At 35.1% G+C, this 20,966-nt stretch overlaps 1 protein-coding gene across 2 annotated transcripts in view; it reads right to left on the bottom strand.

The window, feature by feature from the left end:
* The window catches only part of Nars2 (asparaginyl-tRNA synthetase 2, mitochondrial), a 137,547-nt gene that overhangs the window by 27,218 nt on the left and 89,363 nt on the right, over positions 1 to 20,966 (bottom strand). The window contains exons 7-9 of one of the 2 annotated variants that reach the window (XM_076846581.2): positions 14,586 to 14,718; positions 2,092 to 2,190; positions 1,939 to 1,976 (exon numbers count right to left, since the gene is read on the bottom strand). In XM_076846581.2, coding sequence (XP_076702696.2) covers positions 1,939 to 1,976; positions 2,092 to 2,190; positions 14,586 to 14,718 — 270 coding nt within the window. The remainder of the gene's footprint in view (positions 1 to 1,938; positions 1,977 to 2,091; positions 2,191 to 14,585; positions 14,719 to 20,966) is intronic. The other variant, XM_076846582.2, reaches the window with a different exon arrangement.

Genomic DNA, 20,966 nt, shown 5'->3' with positions numbered 1-20,966 from the left:
TGCAAGGCAGGTGTTCTACCACTGAACCACAACCCCAGCCCCCTATTTTACTTTCTTTCTTTTTTTTAGTTGTAGATGGACACAATACCTTTATTTTATTTGTTTATTTCTATGTGGTGCCAGGGATTGGATCCAGTGCCTCATGCATGCTAGGCAAGTGCTCTACCATTGAGCCACAACCCTGGCCCCCCTATTTTTCTTAATATGTATAAATATTTCTTCTTTCTAGAGACCATTTCCAATGTGCTTTCCAATGAAGAAAGGAGAGACATTTTGACATAGCATGACACAGCATCAAACTATCTTCATATTTCAAATTTTTCATTGTTGAATGAAGTCAAGACACTATTCTAAAATTGTTATAGTAAAACTGCCAAGGTAAAGAGATTAAAATTGACATTCTGTAGTTGTGCATGCTTATAATCCCAGCAGCTTGGGAGGGTGAGGCAGAAGAATCCCAAGTTCAAGGCCAGTCTCAGCAAAACTAAGGTGCTAAGCAACTCAGTGAGACCCTGTCTCTAAATAAAATACAAGATAGGGCTGGGAATGTGGCTCAGGGATTGAGTGCCCCTGAGTTCAATCCCCAGTAACCCCCCATCCTCATTGAAGTTTCTTTGCCTTAAATTCACAAAGACAAATAAATTGAGAGCAAATAAAGAAGACAAGTACTGTATATATTTTCGAAATCTTTTAATAGTATAAAGGAAATGTAAAAGAACTGAATCCTACCTGAACTTCTACTGCATAGAGGATAAATTCACTGTACAGGTCCCTTGACACATTTTGATATAGAACAGTTTTAACAGACACTGAAGGATACACTGAATTCTATTTATTCAAAATGATACAGGCCATGTGGAGTCTGCATGGATTAGACAATTAATGGTGTAGATCACATAAAGGACAAGTTTTTTTGTTTTGCCAACTCCCCCTTTTTTTCCTCACATTAAAGGATTAGTCACAGGTAGATTCAGTTATACCTAAAATGTACAGGAACTTCAGAATCCATGCCTTGGGGAGCATGAAGCAGCCAGAGTGATGACAGCAGTAGGGAGGGCACTGCCATACAGACCACTTCCCATCTCATCACTTATTACATTAATGGAATATTCACTGCCAACACACCGTCACCACCCCATTTTGCTTTCTTGCCTACTCTTAACACTGCGAAAGTATTGTCTGACTTAAGAAGTCTATGTTAATCAGTATCTTTCCCTTCCTTCCAAATAATACAAGGACTAACACACTTCAACTAGGACACTAACACTAACACTTCAACTAACACACTTCAACTTCACTATATGGTGTCACATGATATTAAGGTCCAGGATTTTAGTTCTAAGGTGAAGGATCCTCTCCCCAACCAACGATGTGAAAATATTATTTTATCATTCTATTATCACTATTGTTATTAGAATTTCTTGGGGATCTAATCATTCTATATGTTATTTCTATGGTGGTTGCTTATGGTAGAGTATCCCTCCTGCCTCCATCTTAGGCATTATAAGTAATCTAGAGGTAATCTAAAGTATACAGGAGGATGTGCATAGGTTTTATGTAAATTCTATGCCATTTCATGTAAGGAACTTGAGATCTATGGATTTTTTTATCCATAGGGGGTCCTGGATCGAGACTCCAATGAAATCCTTGACAGGTACTAAAGAATGACTACTTAAGTTGAATTGTAGTAACACAGCTCATTAATTACTATGTTCATTTATCTTGGCATGACTTATTAATTTATTTATTCATGACACACTGATTATCAACTATAAATAAACCAGACATAAGAGCTATAAACATAACTAGAACTTGAGTCTTGCCACAAATTTGGGGAGTGTGGGAAACAAATACATAAACAAAAAAATTATAACTCAATGTGATAAATTCAATGATAAAGTATAAATAGAGTTCAGAAAAAGAATAATGTCTACTTACATTAAAAAGTTGTTTTTTAGCATATGTTCTAATCTGTCCTTGGTAAGAAAAGACAAAAATGAAAAAAATTTCAAAATGTAATTATATTCATTATGTGTAATTTAAGATACTTAGAGAGCAGCTTTATCAGGCTTTATCTATAAAACTAATTACCTTGTGTCCAGGAGCTATGAATTTGTGACAGAGTTCAACATCTTCAGGACAATTTGAAAGAACCGTCATTGTTGTGGTCTTGAAGAGTCCTTCCATAATCTAATGAAAACGACACAGACTTGCCTGAAGTGAACAACTTATACAAAATACCTCTGAAGACCGCTCTCCAGGTTTCAGTGACTATAAATCCATTAATCTTCTTAATCCCTGAAAATACTGTAGCAAAATAGTTCAGTTTTCCAGGCAGCTCAATTTCTTCTCAGAGAGGAAGAAAAAAGGAAAGGAAGTTTGAATTTTGTGCTAACAGTTTCAATACTGGTATTGAATTGAGATATGAAATGAACAGTTTTAACTGACTGATGTCTCAACTGAATATCTATAAGCCCACTTGTAGAATCAGGGCAACAGTAGTGCCTACTTTATAGGACTGTTGTGAGAATTAAAATGAGATAATCCTTGTAGCAGGCTTGGCTTAGTACCTGGCTCACAGAAGCACAGATGTATTAACTGTTGTGAAGTATAAGAACATTTTGAAAAGGGGTTCTGTCAGTCATTGGTAAATGAAGTAAACTTTAAAATCCGAGAGGCAATGAGATATATCTAAACATCAATGTTTAATTTTTGTTTGGTATAAAGCATAAAGTAAAAATAATATGAATCAGCATATAATTTAGGATTAAATTTACCAGGGTATCCATAGAAGCCTCATGGGAGAAACTTGTTCTGAGAAGAAAATAGTAACTGGAATGGAAGATATTTCTTTTTATTTTAAAATTTATTCTAATTAGTTCTACATGACAGTAGAATGCATTTTGACATCTTTTACACAAATGAAGCACAACTTCTTCCTCTGGCTGAACATGGTGCAGAGTCATCCCAGTAATGTAATCATTACATGTATATAGGTAATAATGTCTATCTCATTTCACCATCTTTCCTACCCCCACACCACCTCCCCTTCCTGCATTCCCCTCCGCACAATTCAAAGTTCCTTCACCCCCACATTATGGATTATCATCTGCTTATCAAAGAAAACATTTGGCCTTTTGTTTTTTGGGTTTGGTTTATTTTGCTTGGTGACTTTCTCCAGCTCCATCCATTTATCTGCAAATGCCATAATCTCATTCCTCTTTAAGGCTTAGTAATGTTCCATTGTGTATATGTACTACATTTTCTTTATCCATTCATCTGTTGAAGGGCATCTAGGTTGGTTCCATAGTTTAGTTATTGTGAATTGAGCTGCTATAACCATTGATGCGGCTGTGTCATTGTAAAACACTGATTTTAAGTCCTTTGGTTATAAACCAAGGAGTGGGATAACTGGGTCAAATGATGGTTCCATTCCAAGTTTTCTGAGGACTTTACATACTGCTTTCCATAGTGGTACCAATTTGCAGTCCCACCAGCAATGCATGAGTGCACATTTTCCCCCATATCCTTGCCAACACTGTTGCTTATATTCTTGATAATTGTGGAATGGAAGATATGTCTAAAATCTTTTTAATCAAAGTGGTAGAGCACATGCTTAGCATTATGGTTCAATGCCCTATAGCAAAAAATAAAAATCCAAAGCTAAAAACTAAAAGTTTTGGTTTGAAATCAGTGAGATCCCATGAGGCCCTCCAGATGTTTGACTCATAAAAAAACACACATTTATAAAGTATAGGCTGCCTCAAATGGAGGGGATTTTCTTTTCTTCTGTTGCAATACTGACCTGCCTTATCCAGACTGGAAACAAAGTGGGGCGCAACTGTATATGATCAGATATAGGAAAATATTTAAATACTAAGTGACTACATTAATGCCATTTATTATTAATCCCTTGCTAAGCTATACCACATTACTGGTTTATTCTCTAAATGTCTGTTATTATTGTCATTTATCCATCCAAACAACATGTATATCTAATACATGGTGAGCATGTAGGTTTCTAAGGTACTGACAGTGTAAGACAGCAAAAACAACTAATATGAAATATGGGAAGAAAAGTTAGAATCCAAGACAATAATAAAGACAAAATTGAAGGGAACAAGCAAAATTTAGATTACTGAGGGCCTCGTAATCTAAGGCGAGAAGAGTTGTTTAACTGTAGACTTAATGTAAAAAAAGTAAAATAAGCTATTTATTACAATAACAGAAATAGAATGTATAGAATTTAAACCAGTGGAGGAAAATAAAGAAAATCAGATGAAATCAACAGAGAGGAGAATAGCAGTAAGAAATAACTTGATGAAATTAGACCAGTCAGATGCTAAAGGTTCTTTACCTTGAGCCTATGTCACCTACCAGTCTAGAAGTGAGATAAAGAAATTTATGATGGGTTATATTCCTCAGTTACTAAACAAAGCCAGCACATACTGGAAGGGAAAAAAGAAGCTGGATTGGACAGTACACCTGTATTGTCAAGGGACTGTTATGGTTTGGATGTTAGGTGTCCCCCAAAAGCTCATGTGTAAGAAAGTGCAAGAAGGTTTAGAAGAGAAATGAACAGATTACGAGAGACTTTACCCAATCAGTGGATTAATCCCCTGATGAGATTAACTGAGTGGTAACTGAAGGCAGGTAGGATGTGGCTGGAGGAGGTGGATTATTGGTGTGCCTTTGGGGTATATAGTTGGCAAGTGGTGAGTGGAGTTTCTCTCTGCTTTCAGATCACCATGTGAGCTGCTCCCCTCTGCCACACTCTTCTGCCATGATGTTCAGTCTCACCCCAATCCCCAAGGAAAGGAGCCTGCTATATATGGGTGGGACCTCTGAAACTGCGAGCTCCCAAATAAACTTTTCTTCTTTTAAATTTGCTCTTGTCAGTTTTTTTAGTCACAGCAGTGAAAAAGCTGACTAAAACACAATACACCTGTTTATAAAATGAAGACTCTGATCACTGAGGTTGTTAAATTTGTGTATTTGTGAGCAGTAAGTAAATATCCATTTGAAAATGAGAAGTCAGTATCTAACAGACTTCCCTAACCTTGACTTTTAGACTACACTCTGTAAATGTAGTTGACGAAAACAGAAACTCAACTGAAGAGTTAACATAACTTTAAGATGTTTTAAAAATGTATTGCTCAATGGCACTAAACGGTAATTATTAGTTGCTTTGTAACTCATGAGGGGAAATGACTCTGAGTTACAACATTCTGATTTAATATTTATGAGACTACTCTTCACTAAGATGATAATTTCCACAGAATATAATTTATAAAAGAAAAAGAGAAGTGGGACATTACTTTTGGGGCAGTATACTTTTTCCTTCTCTCTTTAGGGGAAAAGTTTGTAGTCTATCTAAGTCATCAAACAGTGTATGCTTTAAATACCAACAGTAGAGTACAATGATTCAAGTAGCAAATCAGTGACACCGAAACCTGAATATTCTTCTGATTTAAATGCCTAGTTATTATTAGATTCAAGGAGATCAGCATTAAAATTCACAAAATCAAAGAACTTTTTGTATAATTATGTAACAAATTATCCAAACTGGGGTACTTCTGAGAATGAAAAGTAGAAATATTTTATTATTAAAAAAACCCATAAAAATTGAATATGACATGGAGTGCTAGGTGATTGTCCAATATGTGTATATATTGTGTAATGTTTGTATCAGGTTAAACATACCTATTTTCTCAATCATCTATCATTTGTTCATGGTGAAAATATTCAATATCCAGTTTTCTAAGACATATACTACATAATTTATATTGTCTTTAGTTACCATTAATATGCAATTCCATACCAAACTTCTATTCCTATTTCACTGTAACTTAGTATCCATTGGTCAACCTTTCCCCATCCCTCCTTATCCCTAACTATTCTTACTGGGATGAGGCAGTATCTGGTTTTCATTTGCATTTCCCTGATGATTTTTTCATATATCTGTTGGACATCATATGTCCTCTTTTGAGAAATCTCTATCCAGGTCTATTGCCCATTTTTAAATTGAGTTTTTTGCTTTTTTCTTACTGAGCTTTTGGTGTTCCTTATATATTTTGGATATTAACCCCCTGTCATATGTATATAGTTTGCAAATATTTTCTTCCATTCTGTAGTCTGTCTCTTCATTATGTTGCTTGGTTCCTTTGCTGTGCAGAGACTTTTCAGTTTGATGAAATCCTATTTTTTGTTTTTATTTCCTATATTTTTGGAGTTTAGTCCACAAAATCCTTACCCATCCTGATGTTCTGAAGGTTTTTCCCAGTTTTCTTCCAGTAGAATTCAATTTGCTAGTTTCAGTTTTTATATTTAAGTTTGGAGATTGAACCCAGGGCCTCATATATGTTAGGCAAGTGTTCCACACTGAGCAACACCCCAGCCCACACATTTAAGTGTTTAATTAATTTGAGTTGATTTTTTCTTTTGATACCGGGAATTGAACTGAGCCACACCCCCAGCCCTATTTTGTATTTTTTAATTTAGAGACAGGGTCTCACTGAGTTGCTTAGCACCTTGCATTGCTGAGGCTGGCTCTGAACTCGTGATCCTCCTGTCTTAGCCTCTAGAGCTGCTGGGATTTCAAGCATATGACACCATACCAGGCTTGGGTTGATTTTTGTTAGTGATAGATGTAGGAGGTCTAGTTTTATTCTTCCGCATGTGGATACCCAATTTTCTCAGCATGATTTACTGAAGATACTGTCTTTTCTCCAATGAGTGTTCTTAGCACCTCTACTGAAAATCAACTGGCTGTAGATGCATGGGGTTATTTCTCTATGCTCAATTCTGTTTTGGTCTGTATGTCTGTTTTTATGTCAACATCATGTTTTTATTACTATTGTTTTGAGGTGTAGTCTAAAATCAAGAAGTGTGATACCTCCAGATTTGTTCTTTTTGCTCAAAACTGCTTTGCCTGTTTGGAATCTTTGGGGTTTCCATGAATTTTAGAATTATTTTTTTCTAATTCTGTGAAGAATGTCATTGGTATTCTGATGAAGAGTGTATTGAATATGTAAATACTTTGGGAATTATAGACCTTTTAATAATATTAATTCTTCCTCTGTGAACATGGAAAGAACATAAACATATTTTGTGTCATTTTTTTCCATAGGAGTTTTGCAAATTTTTTTTTTTTTTTTGGTATAAGTCCTTTTAGTTCTTGGTTAAATTTATTCCTAGGTATTTTATTTTTTATAGCTATTGTGAACAGGATTTCTTCATAATCTTATTCTTAGAAATCTCATCACTGGCATATAAAATGCTTATGTTAACATTAATTTTCTATGCTGCAACTTCACTGATTATTTTATCAGTTCTTATAGTTTTTTAGTAGAGTCTTTAGGTTTTTCTATATAGAATCATAGCATTTGTGAACAGGGATACCTTGATTTTTTTCCCTTTCTATTTGTATACCTTTTATTTCTCTCTCTTGACTAATTGCTCTGGCTAAAACTTCCAATATTATGTCAAATAAGAGTGATAAGAGTAGTCACCTTGTCTTGTTCCAGACCTTAGGAAAAATGCTTCCAGCCTTTGCCTGCTCAGTGGTATGGGTTTGTCATATACAGCTTTTATAATATTTATTTTGTACCTAATTTGTCCAAAGTCTTTGCATTGAAGCAATGTTGAATTTTATCAAATGCTTTTTCTGTATCTACTGAGATGAACATACGATTTTTATCTTTCATTCTGTTGATATGATGTATTATATTTATTGATTTGCATATGTTGAACCACCTTTGCATCCTGGAATAGATTCCACTTGATTATGGTAAGTATTCTTTTTATATGGTTTGGGATTCAATTTGCTAACTTTTTATTCAGAATTAGGTATTTAAAAAAAATATTTTATTTTTAGTTGAGATGGACACAGTACCTTTATTTTATTTATTTATGTGGTGCTGAGGATCGAACCCAGTGCCTCACACATGCTAGACAAGAGCTCTACCTCTGAGCTACAGCCCCAGCCCATAAATTAGGTATTTTTATTTAGAATTTTTGCATTCAAGTTTATTAGGGATAATGGTTTACAGTTGTCATGTGTGTGTGTGTGTATGTGTATATATGTGAATGAGTGACTGGTTTCAGAGTTAGGGTGTTGCTGGCCCCATAGCAAGAGTTTAGAAAAATTCATTTCAATTTTTTTAATTTGTAAAGAACTAGTATTAGTTCTTCCTTAAAAGTTTGATATAATTCAACAATGAAGTCACCTGATTCTGAACTTTTCTTTGTTGGTAGACTTTTTATTATCAACTCAATTTCATTACTAGTAATTAGTCTCAGTTTTCTATGTCTTCATGGTTCAATTTTGGTAGGGTGAATGTGTTCAGAAACTTAGCCAATTTGTTTTCTAATTTGTTGTTCCAAACAGTATCTAATGACTGTATTTCTGTGGTATCAGCTGTAATGTCTTCTTTTCATCTCCAATTTTATTTACTTGATTCTTTTATTCTTAGTATGCCTAAAGATCTGTTGATTTTGTTTACCTTTTCAAAAAAACCAACTGTTTATTTGTTGATTTTTGTATTTGTAAAGTCTCTATTTCATTTATTTCTGCTCCAATCTTTGCATTTCTTTCCTTCTATTAATTTTGAGATTGGTTTGCGCTCACTTTCTTCTAGATCCTTAATACATATCACTGTTTACTTGAAATCTTTCTATTTTTTGATGTAGGCATCTATTGCTATGAACTTCCCTCTCAGTACTGTTCTTACGTTTTGGCATATCATGTTTACATTTCATTTGTTTCTCAAGAATTTGAAGATTTTTATTTCTTCAATGACTCACTGTTCAGTAGCATGTTGATAAGGCTCTATGAATTTTGTATAGTTTCTTTTGTTAATTTTTAGTTTTATTCCATTTGGATCAGAGAAGTTATAATATGATTTCAATTTTTTGATGATGTTGAGACTTGTTGATTGTAGACAATGTTTCATGTGCTGAAGAAAAGAATGTAGATTCTGCAGACATTGAACAAAATGTTTTACAATTCTTTGTTAAGTTCATTTGATTTATAGTATAACTTAACTCTAGTTTTTGTTGATTTTTTTGACTGGCTATCCATTGATAAAAGAGGGATGTACTCTCCTATTATTGTGCTGGACGCTATCTCTCCTTTTAGATCTAATATTTGTTTTATAAAATTGGATGTTCTGGTATTAGGTAAACATATGTTTACCACTGTTATATGTTCTTGTTGAATTGATCCCTTGACCATTATGTAGTGATTCTGTCTCTTTGTGGTACTAGGGACTGAATCCAAGGCCTCATGCTTGTTAGGTAAGGGCTCTACCACCAATGAGCCACATCCCCAGCCCTTCAGCTTTTGTCTTTCAAGATTATTTTGTCTGAAATAAAAATAGCTACTGTGACTTGTTTTTGGTTTCTGTTTGCATGGAATATAAAAAAGGGGAATTATTAATAATTAAGCCATTTTGTTTCTCAGTCTGGCTGTTTCTCTAGCTATACTATAGTAAGCTGACTACACCCTATCTTTCTAACTCATTATAACTTAAAAATCCAGTTAGAATACAAAGAGCAACTGCCTCAGGATTCAAAAAAGTAAACAGTGATAGATAGCCTTGTGATGGGCTGACTTAAATAATAATCTGTAGTGAAGGTGATTTTTCCCAATTCCACTCTTCCTTCTTCTGGCTTTCATTTGGGAGTGAAATATTGAACTGTCTGCAGGCATGGGAAGCAACACTTTTGAGAGAAGGTTGCTACTTCCCACAGAACTGGGAAAAGGTCCCCGTGTTTTACTGTTTACAGGGAAATCTTAAGTTGGTATTCTACTCTTCTTTGTTTTCTCTTCTGGTTCTATCTTGAAGGCAGCCCCAGTTGTGGAATACCTGGAACTCCTAAAGACTCACTTCTCTAATCATAGGACCTGAGAGAGGAGGACCCTGCTGTTTGGAGAATGTGTATGTGGGAATCTCCATTAATTTAAGCACCTTTACTCTTGCTACTTCTAACTAATTAATTATGGATGACCACAGTCACCTGGAAATAAATAACATGGTGAAGGATAAAAATGTGAAAGAAATCTGTCTTTCTGGCTAGAGGAACCAGAGGTAGGGGGTCTCAAGAAGCCAGAAAGTATGAAGGAAATTCTGAACAGCAGGAAAAGGTGACCCCTAATTTTGTGTATGAACTTCCATAAAGCCAGGGATCACCCTGAAGCATGGCACATGTGCAACCGATCCAAAGAAGCACAGGGTGGCCTTCCAACAAGGAACTACAGTATAAAGCACTGTGCAATTTCCAGAGTAACTGCTGAGTGGCACATGCAATAGACAGACTCAAATAGCACAGCAAAGACTTTGAAAACTGACATAGAAACCAATGCCAACAGAGAGTGAGACAGAACTTACAGATCTCATTGGTTACTGATCCTAGGTTTAATGACTGATAAAACAACACTACAAAATTATATCACTTCCACAGGATTTTAGCAGGACCAGAGCCCCAGAATATGACATTCAAAATATCTAGGATAGAGTCTAAAATTACCAGACAGAAAAAGAACCAGAGAAGTTTGATGAATTCTAAGAGGAAAAGACAATCCACTGATGTAAGCACACAGAAGACCCAGATTTTGGGAAATATTTGATGAAGATCTTAAAGCAGGTATAATAACCACCTTCCACAAAATAAAGGTAAACAAACATTCTTTAGATGAACAGAGATAGGACTTCTCAGGAGATAAAAAAGAAATGAGAAAATATGCATCTGAAATAAAAATTTCACTGAAGGTGCAAAGTAGCAGAAAGACGACAACAAAGGAAAGAATTAGTGCATTTGAAGACAGATTAGTTGAATGCCCCAGTCTGAATTATGGAAAGAAAAATGATGGATTAAATAACGAACAGAGAACTGAAGAATTGCGGGACAACATCCAAAGGCCTCACATGTGTGTTATTGGTATATCAGAAGATGAAAACAGACACAGAAAACATGTGAGGAAGTAATGGTTGAAAATTCTTCCCAAATGGCTAAAGACATATTCAAGGAGTTCACTAAATTATAAAAATAGATAAACTCAAAGAAAATCATACCTAGACATACAGTGACCCACCTGTTAAAAAACAAAGATAAAGAGCTCACCAAAATTAAAAGAATGAAAAGGTAAGTTACTTTCTAGGAGAACATATCTGGAATCCACACATCCAACAAAGAACTAGTACCTACAATATATAAAGAACCCTCAAAACTCAACAGTGAAAACAAAACAGTTAATAAAAGACATGAATAGTCGTTTCACTGAAGAGGATTTATAGATGGCAAATAAGTATATGAAAAGATGTTCAGTATCATCAGCCAGTAGGAAAATGCAAATCAAAAACACAATGTGGTACTAATAAATACCTAGAAAAGAACAGTGAGCACATCAATGCTGGTAAGGATGTAGAAAAACTAGATCATTCATACATTGCTGGTACAATAAATTGCTGAAAATAACATAATTTCGAATGAAATTAAACATATGACCTAACAATTGCACTCTTGCAAATTTATTGCAAAGACATAAAGACTTGTATTTATGCACACACAAAAACTATACATAAATGTACATGAACTGTACACAGGTGTTTTATTATAATATCCCCAAACTGAAAATTATATATGTATAAATATATAATATATAAATATATAAATTAAGCAAACTGTGGTAAAAACATACATATTATACTACTCAGCAATGAAAAGAAATGAACTACTGATGCATACAACAATGTGGATGATACCACTTTCAGAAGAAATCATGAGAATCTTGTGTGACCTTGAGTTGTAGTTTTTCCTTTTCTTCCAGGTTGGCTTCCAATTCACAATTCTCCACTTCAGCCTCCAGAGTGGCTGGGATTATAGGCACACATCCCTGCACCTGGCTTCAAACCATTCTTAATGCCGTTAACAGCAAGAGAACTGGTAAATTAGTATTCATAAAAATTAAAGCCTTTTTCTCTATATATGACACTGTTAAAAAAATGCAAAGACAAGCCACCAGTTGGGCAAAAATATCTGCAAATCAGATATCTGAAAAGGACTTTTATTTGGAATAAAGAATTTTCAAAATCCAATAAGTAAACAAAAATCCAATAAAACATTTTGAACAAACACTTCACCAAAGACTATAAACTGATGGCTAATAAGCATATGAAAAGATGCTCAACATCAACGAGCATGAGGAAAATGCAAAGTAAAACCACAATGAGATACTTATACATTGCCATTAGAATGTCTTAACATGCATGTGCGCGCGTGCACACTCCCACACACACCCACACCTGAAAAAATTAAATGCTGGTGAGGAAGTAAAAGTGCAAAACTTTTGTGTACTGCAAGTGAGAATGCAAAATGGTTCAGTCATTTTGGAAAATAGATTGGTTTCCTATGAAAATTAAACACCAAACAGTTTTCTAGCAACCTCACCCCTGGAACTTATCCGAGAAGTATGAAAACTTTATATTTATACAAAACTTGCATATGAATGTTTACAGCAACTGTGTTCATTATTTTAAAAAATGTTCTCCAACTGGTGAAAGGATAAATGAGCTGAGATGCATCTGTACTATGAATACCTAGCAGGAAAAAGAAGCAAACAACTGATAAACATGGATGAATCTCTCATAATTATGTTACGTGACAGAAGATAAAGTAAAAAATCTGTAATTATTCCTTTTATATGATATTTTGGAAGGGCAAGATTATTTAGAGGAACAACAGATCAGTGGTTGCCAGAACGAGGAGGGTTGGAATATAAAATGACAGCAAGAGGGAGTCATTTTGTAATGACCAAATTGTTTGGCACATATCTGTACTCTCAGCTACTGGGGAAGCTAAGGCAGGAGGATCACAAGTTTAAGGCCAGCCTCAGCAACTTAGTGAGACCCTATCTGAAAAATAAAGAAAAAAAGGGGTATGTGTGTGTGTTTCTGAGAATGTAATTAAGTGGTACAGTGCCCCTGAGTTCAATCCCCAGTATTGAAAAAAGTTTTTGTTTTGTATCTTGATTGAACTTCTCTAACTAGAGAAGTGTACAGTGTTCCTCAAAACATGAATTTTTATGTATGTAAATTTAGAAATAAATTTAAAAGAATATAAGACAAGGGGCTGGGACTTAGTTGCAGAGCACTTGGCTAGCATGCATGAGTCACTGAGTTCAATTCTCAGCACCACATAAATGTAAAATAAAGATATTGTGTATATTGTGTCCACCTAAAACTAAAACATAAATATTAAAAAATATATATATAAGACAAGCATAACAGCAAGATCCATAAAACAGAAAACTGGTAAATTAATACAGAGGGTATAAATTAGGACTGTTTTAGGTAGCTGTTATACAACCCTCAAGGATCAATGGCACTGAATCTACCTCCTCTCTCATGTCCATCCCATCTAAAGCTGCTGAGCTGTCCATCTTTCTGGGGTTGACCATCCTTATTTATGAGTCCTAGACTTACGTTGGAATATATCTGAAACAATACCGGCGAATGTAGTGCAGGAAAATGCTCCAAATAAAATGACTCTGTGCTTTCTGCTTCACAATATTTCTGAATATTAATCACCAATGCTTAAAAAGTAGATTAAAAATCAATTTATTTGTTTGTTTTGGTACTAGGAATTAAACCCAGGGGTATTATACCACTGAGTTACATCCCCAGCCCATTTTATTTTTTATTTTGAGACAGAGTCTCACTAAGTTGCTTAGGGCTTCACTGAAGTGCTAAGGCTGGCCTCAAACTTATGATCCTTCTGCCTCAGCCTCCTGAGTTGCTGGGATTACAGGATTGCGTTATCACACTCAGTGCCCTTTTTATTTCTGATTTTTGAGACAGGGTCTCACTAAGTTTCTGAGGCTGGCCTTAAACTTGTGACCCTACTGCCTCAGCCTCCTGAGCTGCTAGGATTACATGTGTGTGCCACTGCATCTGGCTTAGAGAGATTTATATAAAATATAACTCTGATCATGCCTTTTCCAACTAGAATATTTTCTCCTTTACTTTTGGACAAAGTTCAAACTCCTTAACATGGCTTTAAATACAAGGTCTTTCATGAACTGATTCCTGACTCTCTCCAACCTTGTGCCTTGCCCCTTCAAATGAACCCTGACAGTTCCTATGGATCTTTTCTAAAATAACTTTATAGATGTTTATTAAAATATTACAGATGTCTTAAATTTATTTTTCTACCAAATAAGAGCTACTATTTACTAAGCATATTTATTTCCTAGATATCATGCTAGGTGCTTTATATTATATACATTCTTTCACCTTTTAAAATAACTACAATTATTCTCCTTTTACAGTAGAGAAAGCTACAGATTATGAAGGTTAGGTAATTTCATAGCATAGCAAGTGGAAGAGCAGAGATAGGAACTTAAACTCGACTCTCATATGTTCAGCTATTACAGTAAAGGCAGTCAGTAAATGTATATTAAATTAATAATAGCTCTCCATCTTCTTTATCTTATAATTATCTGTAATTCACAGAAATCCAGGATAAAAAATACATAGAACCATATAATGACACAGACATCTGAAATTTTAAAACTGTGTACCTACCTGCATGAGATCTTGAAGACTCTCAACAAAAGAAATCTCTGCTTCTACCATATAAAATTCTGCCAGGTGTCTCCGGCTCTGAGAATTCTCAGCTCGGAATGTTGGACCAAAGGTAAACACTTGAGTAAAAGCTCTGCAATTCAAGATGAAGATCATGAAAATAGGATTCGCATGATTAATTTTAAATATTTAAAGTACTCTGTGAGCTCTTAAAAAAAATTGTACCTCTGTCATGTTCATAAGTCCACACATATTAGCTCTCTACTTCTCTAATGGGTGATAATAATAGTTTCATTAAAAATGTTACATTTATAGAAACCATTTTATCCCAAAGGAATTTGCAACTGCTTTACAAACCCTACGGTTTTCTAAATATAGATACACAACCACTTCTGGGTGCATCCTATTGCAGCTGCCTTAAACAGCAGGCAACGATATTTCACAGCAATCAAGATCAAAGTAAAGGAAAAATACCACCACCCAAGAAACCACACAGAGAATTCTAGATAGAAACACAAAAAATTAGAATATCATGTGAATAAGGTGTGCAAATTTATTTTTTAAATACATGAAGAAAGAAATATCAGATACGTGCAACAATTTACCTTGTCCCAAGTCTATCTGAGCCCTTCATAACCACCCACATATTCCAATAGATGCTGAAATCTGACCCTTGAAATTTGGGGGTGAGGGCAGATTTTGAAGAAATGTCTATCCCCTGGATTTAAAAAAAGACTACAGCTCAACCATCCAAATGAAAACAAAACAAAAACCCAAACAAACCTTATTTTAAATTCCCCCAAAGAAGTGGACACACATCTCCATTCTTGAACATTTTAGTGTTCTTCATATTTGACAGGGCAAAAAAATGGAGATCAGATCAAGCATATACGAAGTAAGGAATATTTCTTAGGACTTAATTATAAATTTTGTTTTTGCAGAAACAAAGCAAGAAATTTGGGATCCTCAGCTATTATCTGGAATACTCTTTATATGTTCATTATTAGGCAAGTAAAACTAAGATCAGTAAGCAGTGCAGAAAACAGATGTTTTATATAAAAAATAAACATACCAGTTTTGTTTCATTTTAAGATACTCTGGGAAATGAAACAGTAAAACAATTATAGTAATAACTAAGAGATTTTTTTTTTCTTTCAAAAGTTCATTTCAGTTGGTAAGGGACTTAGTAATTATATTTTGGTTCTATAGCCACCATAATCGGTTAACCTCAGAGAACTTTAGCTTTTAAGGGAAAAATAAACAGTAGGAACTCAGAAATATTACTATGGTTAACTTTTTCCCCAAGATTCAGACACAGACTTGCTTATTAGAATGTTCCTGAAAAGACAACTTATCTTGTACAAAATAAAAACGTTTGTCCCATTTCCAAAAATGAAATAATGAATAATTCTGCTTTTCTTTTTACCTTTCTTCCAGTGCTGTTAATCTCAGTTAATCTATTTAGTCATCCAGGCCAGATCTTATAACCCCCACTGCCCACATGTCCCACATATTGATTGCAAAACTCAATTGTTTACACTTTGAAAATTCTCTCAAAGCTAGTCACTCTTATCTCCACAGCTGCTGTTGGCGGTAAACCCCTGTATTTTGCTTAAAAAATAAACAGCTTTTGACTGATGTTTGCCACCTGTCTTTCTCTTGGCCCAAAATACTGTGAGTTTTCAGGCTCAAATCTGATTATATCAGCCCTAATTTAAAAATCTTCAATGATTACCCACTGCCAAAAGGATAAAATTCAAACTCTTGATTTCAACTCAGGATTCCCCTCATGTAGGCTTGCCTCCCTCACCTAGCATGCTCCTGCACCTTTGGGGTCTGCAAAGGCCATTTTCCATCCAGTACTCCCTGTCCCCTGATTCTCTCTATATATTTTATTTTTTTAGGTACCCAATGTTGAATCCAAGGGCACTGAGCCACATCTCTAGTCCTTTTTATTTTTTATTTTGAGACAGTTGCTTAGGGCCTTGCTAAATTGCTGAGGCTGGCTTTAACTTTTGATCCTCCTGCCTTACCTAGCCTCCTGAACTGCTGAGATTACAGGTGTGCACACCATGCCAGGGTCCTCTCATTCTAAATGGCAAATTCCCATCCAACCTCAGGACTGGGCTTTTATGTCATTACTTCCTTGAAACCTGACCATGTATCCCAAATTCATTATTTCCTCCTGTATATAATACTTTGTTCATATATTTATCATATAGATATGCATGAAATGTAATTATATTTTAAAATATCTCCCTTCCTCCATTAACTATGAAATTTCCCAGAATAAGCATCATGTTTTATTCATGTTTGCATCTCCAGTGTCTAGATAAAACAGGTGCTCATGCTGAATGAATGAGTAACTAATGATGATGACGGGCTTCCTCAGTTGTCAAGTGGAAAAGCACTACATCCTCATAAACAACAATGTTACAAATATAGAAAAACACTCAAATATACCTTACTAGGGCTGTCATTCAGTACCTAAGATGGGAACCTAAAATGGATACCTAAAAATGGGTCAATCAATTCAGTCTGTCCCAAACAGTAAAATCAAAAGTTATATGGCCTTTGATTTCCAATCTGTGACTATGACATCTATAAGTAGGCTAGGAATAGGTATATCAAAATTTAAAACATAGCATTTATTATTGGTACTACGTTGTAAGAAACTGTATATATAAATGTTAACATTAAAGTGTTGAATTTTTTTAGGGCATAAATACATACATGGTATAGCTGAAATTTACTTTGGAGGCTCTGAAATACAAGGAAGGCTAATGAGAATGCTATTCAAGAGTGATATTTGTATTAAGGTACTAGCACAAAGACATAGTGGTTTCATACAAGAACTCCAAATTCAAAGCATAAGGGAATTTGTTTCAACATGGCAATTCTATATATGTTGCTCCAGAATGAGTAGCAATAGGGATTTTAAAATTTAACAATGGTTCCCTAGATATGCTTGGCAAGTTCTCCAGTATAACATGTAGAAGAGTATTATAAATTTTTACTTTAATTATAGTAAATAGCAGGCTCTGACTGAGGTACTCAAGAGCTCAGTAACACTTTTTTTTTTTTTCAGTTCATTTCTTTTTATTTTATTTATTTATTTTGGTACCAGGGATTGAAACCAAGGGCATTTAACCACTGAGCCATATTCCCATTTCTTTTCACATTTTATTTAGAGACAGGGTCTTACTAAATTGTTTAGGGCCTCACTAAATTCTGAAGCTGGCTTTGAGCCTGTGATCCCCCTGCCTCAGCCTCCAGCTGCTGGGATTACAGGTATGCGCCACCTGGCCTCTTTTTATTGTTGAAGTAAGTAACATTGTAATCGAGTAAGAACTGATGACCACAGTGCTTCTTTTGAATTAACAGAAAGAAAAAATAGTCTGGAAGGTATGTTGGAAAATTGCCTACTTTAGCATCTAGTCTTTAAGCAGAACAATGTTTAACCCATTCAATAATTATCACCCTACAACAGCATCAAGTGTACTATTATAAAGTAGTAATTACTGCAGGGTGCAGTGGCTCATGCCTGTAATCCCAGCAGCTCGGGAGGCTGAGGCAGGAGGATCAAGAGTTCAAAACCAGCCTCAGCAATGGCAAGGTACTAAGCAACTCAGTGAGACCCTGTCTCTAAATAAAATACAAAATAGGGCTGGGGATGTGGCTCAAGGGATTGAGTGCCTATGAGTTCAATCTCTGGTACTCCCCCCACCCCCCCCAAAAAAGTTGTGATCACCAGTAGAGAGCCACCATCCTTGTAAGCCAGACATTAAATGTCAAAACCTTACAGCTAACCCCTTCATAGTTGATTCCGTAAAGTATTATTACTATTTCTGTTTTCCAAAGTAAGAAACTTTTGATTCACAGAGGTTAAGAAGCTTTCTCAAAAGTCACAGAGCCACAGTTAAGTTAAAGGGTGGAGGCAGACTCAAATGCAGATCTACTTCAATGCTTACAGCCTTGATTAGATACTGACAAAAATGATGCTAATAACTAAACATTTAAAAGCTCAGAAAATTAGGGGCTAGGGTTGCGGCTCAGTGGTAGAGCACTTGCCTTGCATGTGAGTGGCACTGGGTTCAATCCTCAGCACCACATAAAAAAACAAATAAAATAAAGTTATAAAAAAAATAAAAATTTTATAAAACTGCAGTAAACAAACTAACAAATAAACAACAACAAACCTTAGAAAATTAGAAGGAAAAATTCATAGTACACTCTCCCTTCTCAAAGATAACTAAGATAAGTAGTCTGGTATATTTCCCTGCCTTATGAATAGTTTGCTTTATGTGTTAAAATCATAGCTCTCTAGGATGTGTTGTCTTCATAAAAATAATGAGAATGATAAATTCTCATCACTATTTTGTAACTTTTAGCAAGTCTTTAGTCTTTGTAGTCTTTGTAGTCTTCGAATTTTTATAGGCATGAGAGATAGGGAGGCTTGGCATTGACTCTAGTATCTTTTGCAATAATTTTGTTTCTAGGTCCATAGAAAAATCACCCTTTTAAAAATATATATTTATTTTTTAGTTTTAGGCGAACACAATATCTTTATTTTGTTTTTATGTAGTGCTGAGAATTGAACCCAGTGCCTCACGCATGCTAGGCAAGCGCGCTACCACTTGAGCCACATCTCCAGCCCCTCCTATGTTTTTTTTTTTTTAAATATTTTTAGTGTAGATGGACACAAGGCCTTTCTTTTATTTATTTTTTATGTGGTGCTGAGAATCGAATCCCCAGTGCCTCATGTGTGTTAGGCAAGCGCTACCACTAAGCCACAACCCCAGCCCCACTTCTGTTTTAATATATGCAGATTTCTTTTGTTCTGTCTTCTACAGACATGAGAACCATTTGTAGCAAGGCTTATAGCAACATTTAAAATAAAATCTGAGAACAAGCCTATTTCTAAAACAAGATACGAAGCCAGGTGGAAGGCCAGTACTGCTGTGAGAAGAGACCAGCAGAAAAAGAAAACACTCAGCACCGAAAACCATTCTTCTGCCAAATTACAGAGAAAGGAAAGCTATAAAAGGAAAGATCATGAGCTTGGGGTCAATGATGAAGATAACAAAACTACATTCAATACGCATCAATCAAGAAAGCTACAAAAATGGCTTTTTGGAAAATAAAAAATAAAATAACAAATTGTTCTATATAAAAGTCACCTTCTTACATGTGTGGAGTTTTATGAAGCCCTTGAGTTGGCCAGTCAATTATTTTAAAATGGTCACTGGTTGGCCATTTATTCTTTCTGGACCTGATATTTAAGAGCTAAGCTTCATATTCTGAAAGAATAGAGGAACTGCTATTCTTTATCTGGGGAAGAACTTACTTGGCATAAGACTGATCAAAATTTTTTCCATACCCCAAACTCTGTATTACTTCTCTACTGTCATGTCAGTAAGACGTTCAATGAATTGAAGAGAACTCGTGGCTTTAGTTAACAGTCTTTGTGGAGTGATTTTCCCATCATCTAGAAAATGATCATCTATTTTACTAATGTTTTGTGTCCACTAGATTATCAGTATCAATACCATAACATACTTGTCATGTGTTATTATTACACACCTTAGAGTGGATTCCAGGTACTTCCTTTCCAGTTTTCTCCTATTTCTTTGATTTTATTTGATATACTTTATAAAAGGCATACAAGAGATGTGGCCTTCAACATTTCAACCATTCATATTAAGAAGCCTTAGGGAGGATGCATTCTAAAGTTGAAAAAGTTCTGATTCAGGAGACTGAGACAAGAGGATTGCAAGTTCAATGCCAGCCTTAGCAGTTTACAGAGGCAACTTAGTGAGACCTTGTCTCAAAGTAAAAAATAAAAAGGGCTAAGGATGTAGCTCAGTGGTAAAGTGTCCCTGTGTTAAATGCCCTGTACTTAAATAAAATAGGAAAAATCTTTTACTATTATTGCTAAACAATTCTGCAAAATTCATTTTATTTAAGTTTTTTTTTTTTTTTTTTAATACCAAGGATTGAACACAGGGGTGCTTAACTACCAAGCCACATCCCCAGACCTTTTTTGTATTTTTATTTAGAAACAGGGTCTCCTGAGTTGCTTAGGGCCTCACTAAGTTGCTGAGGCTGGGTTTGAACTCATGATCCTCCTGCCTCAGCCTCCCAAATTGCTGGGATTGCAGGCATGCTCCACCATGCCTGGTTTAACATGTTTTTAATATTTTTTAAAATATTTCTTTTTTAGTTGTTGGAGGACACAATACTTTATTTAAGTGATGCTGAGGATCGAACCCAGGGCCTTGCATATGTGAGGTGATCGCTCTTACCACTGAGCCACAACCCCAGCCCCTGTTTTTAATATTTTATTAAAACATAATCTTAATTGCACAGTGAAATTCAAAG

Source organism: Callospermophilus lateralis, chromosome 2 (genome assembly GCF_048772815.1).
Source record: "Callospermophilus lateralis isolate mCalLat2 chromosome 2, mCalLat2.hap1, whole genome shotgun sequence".
NCBI lineage: Eukaryota > Metazoa > Chordata > Mammalia > Rodentia > Sciuridae > Callospermophilus > Callospermophilus lateralis.
This window is presented reverse-complemented; position numbering and strand designations above follow the sequence as displayed.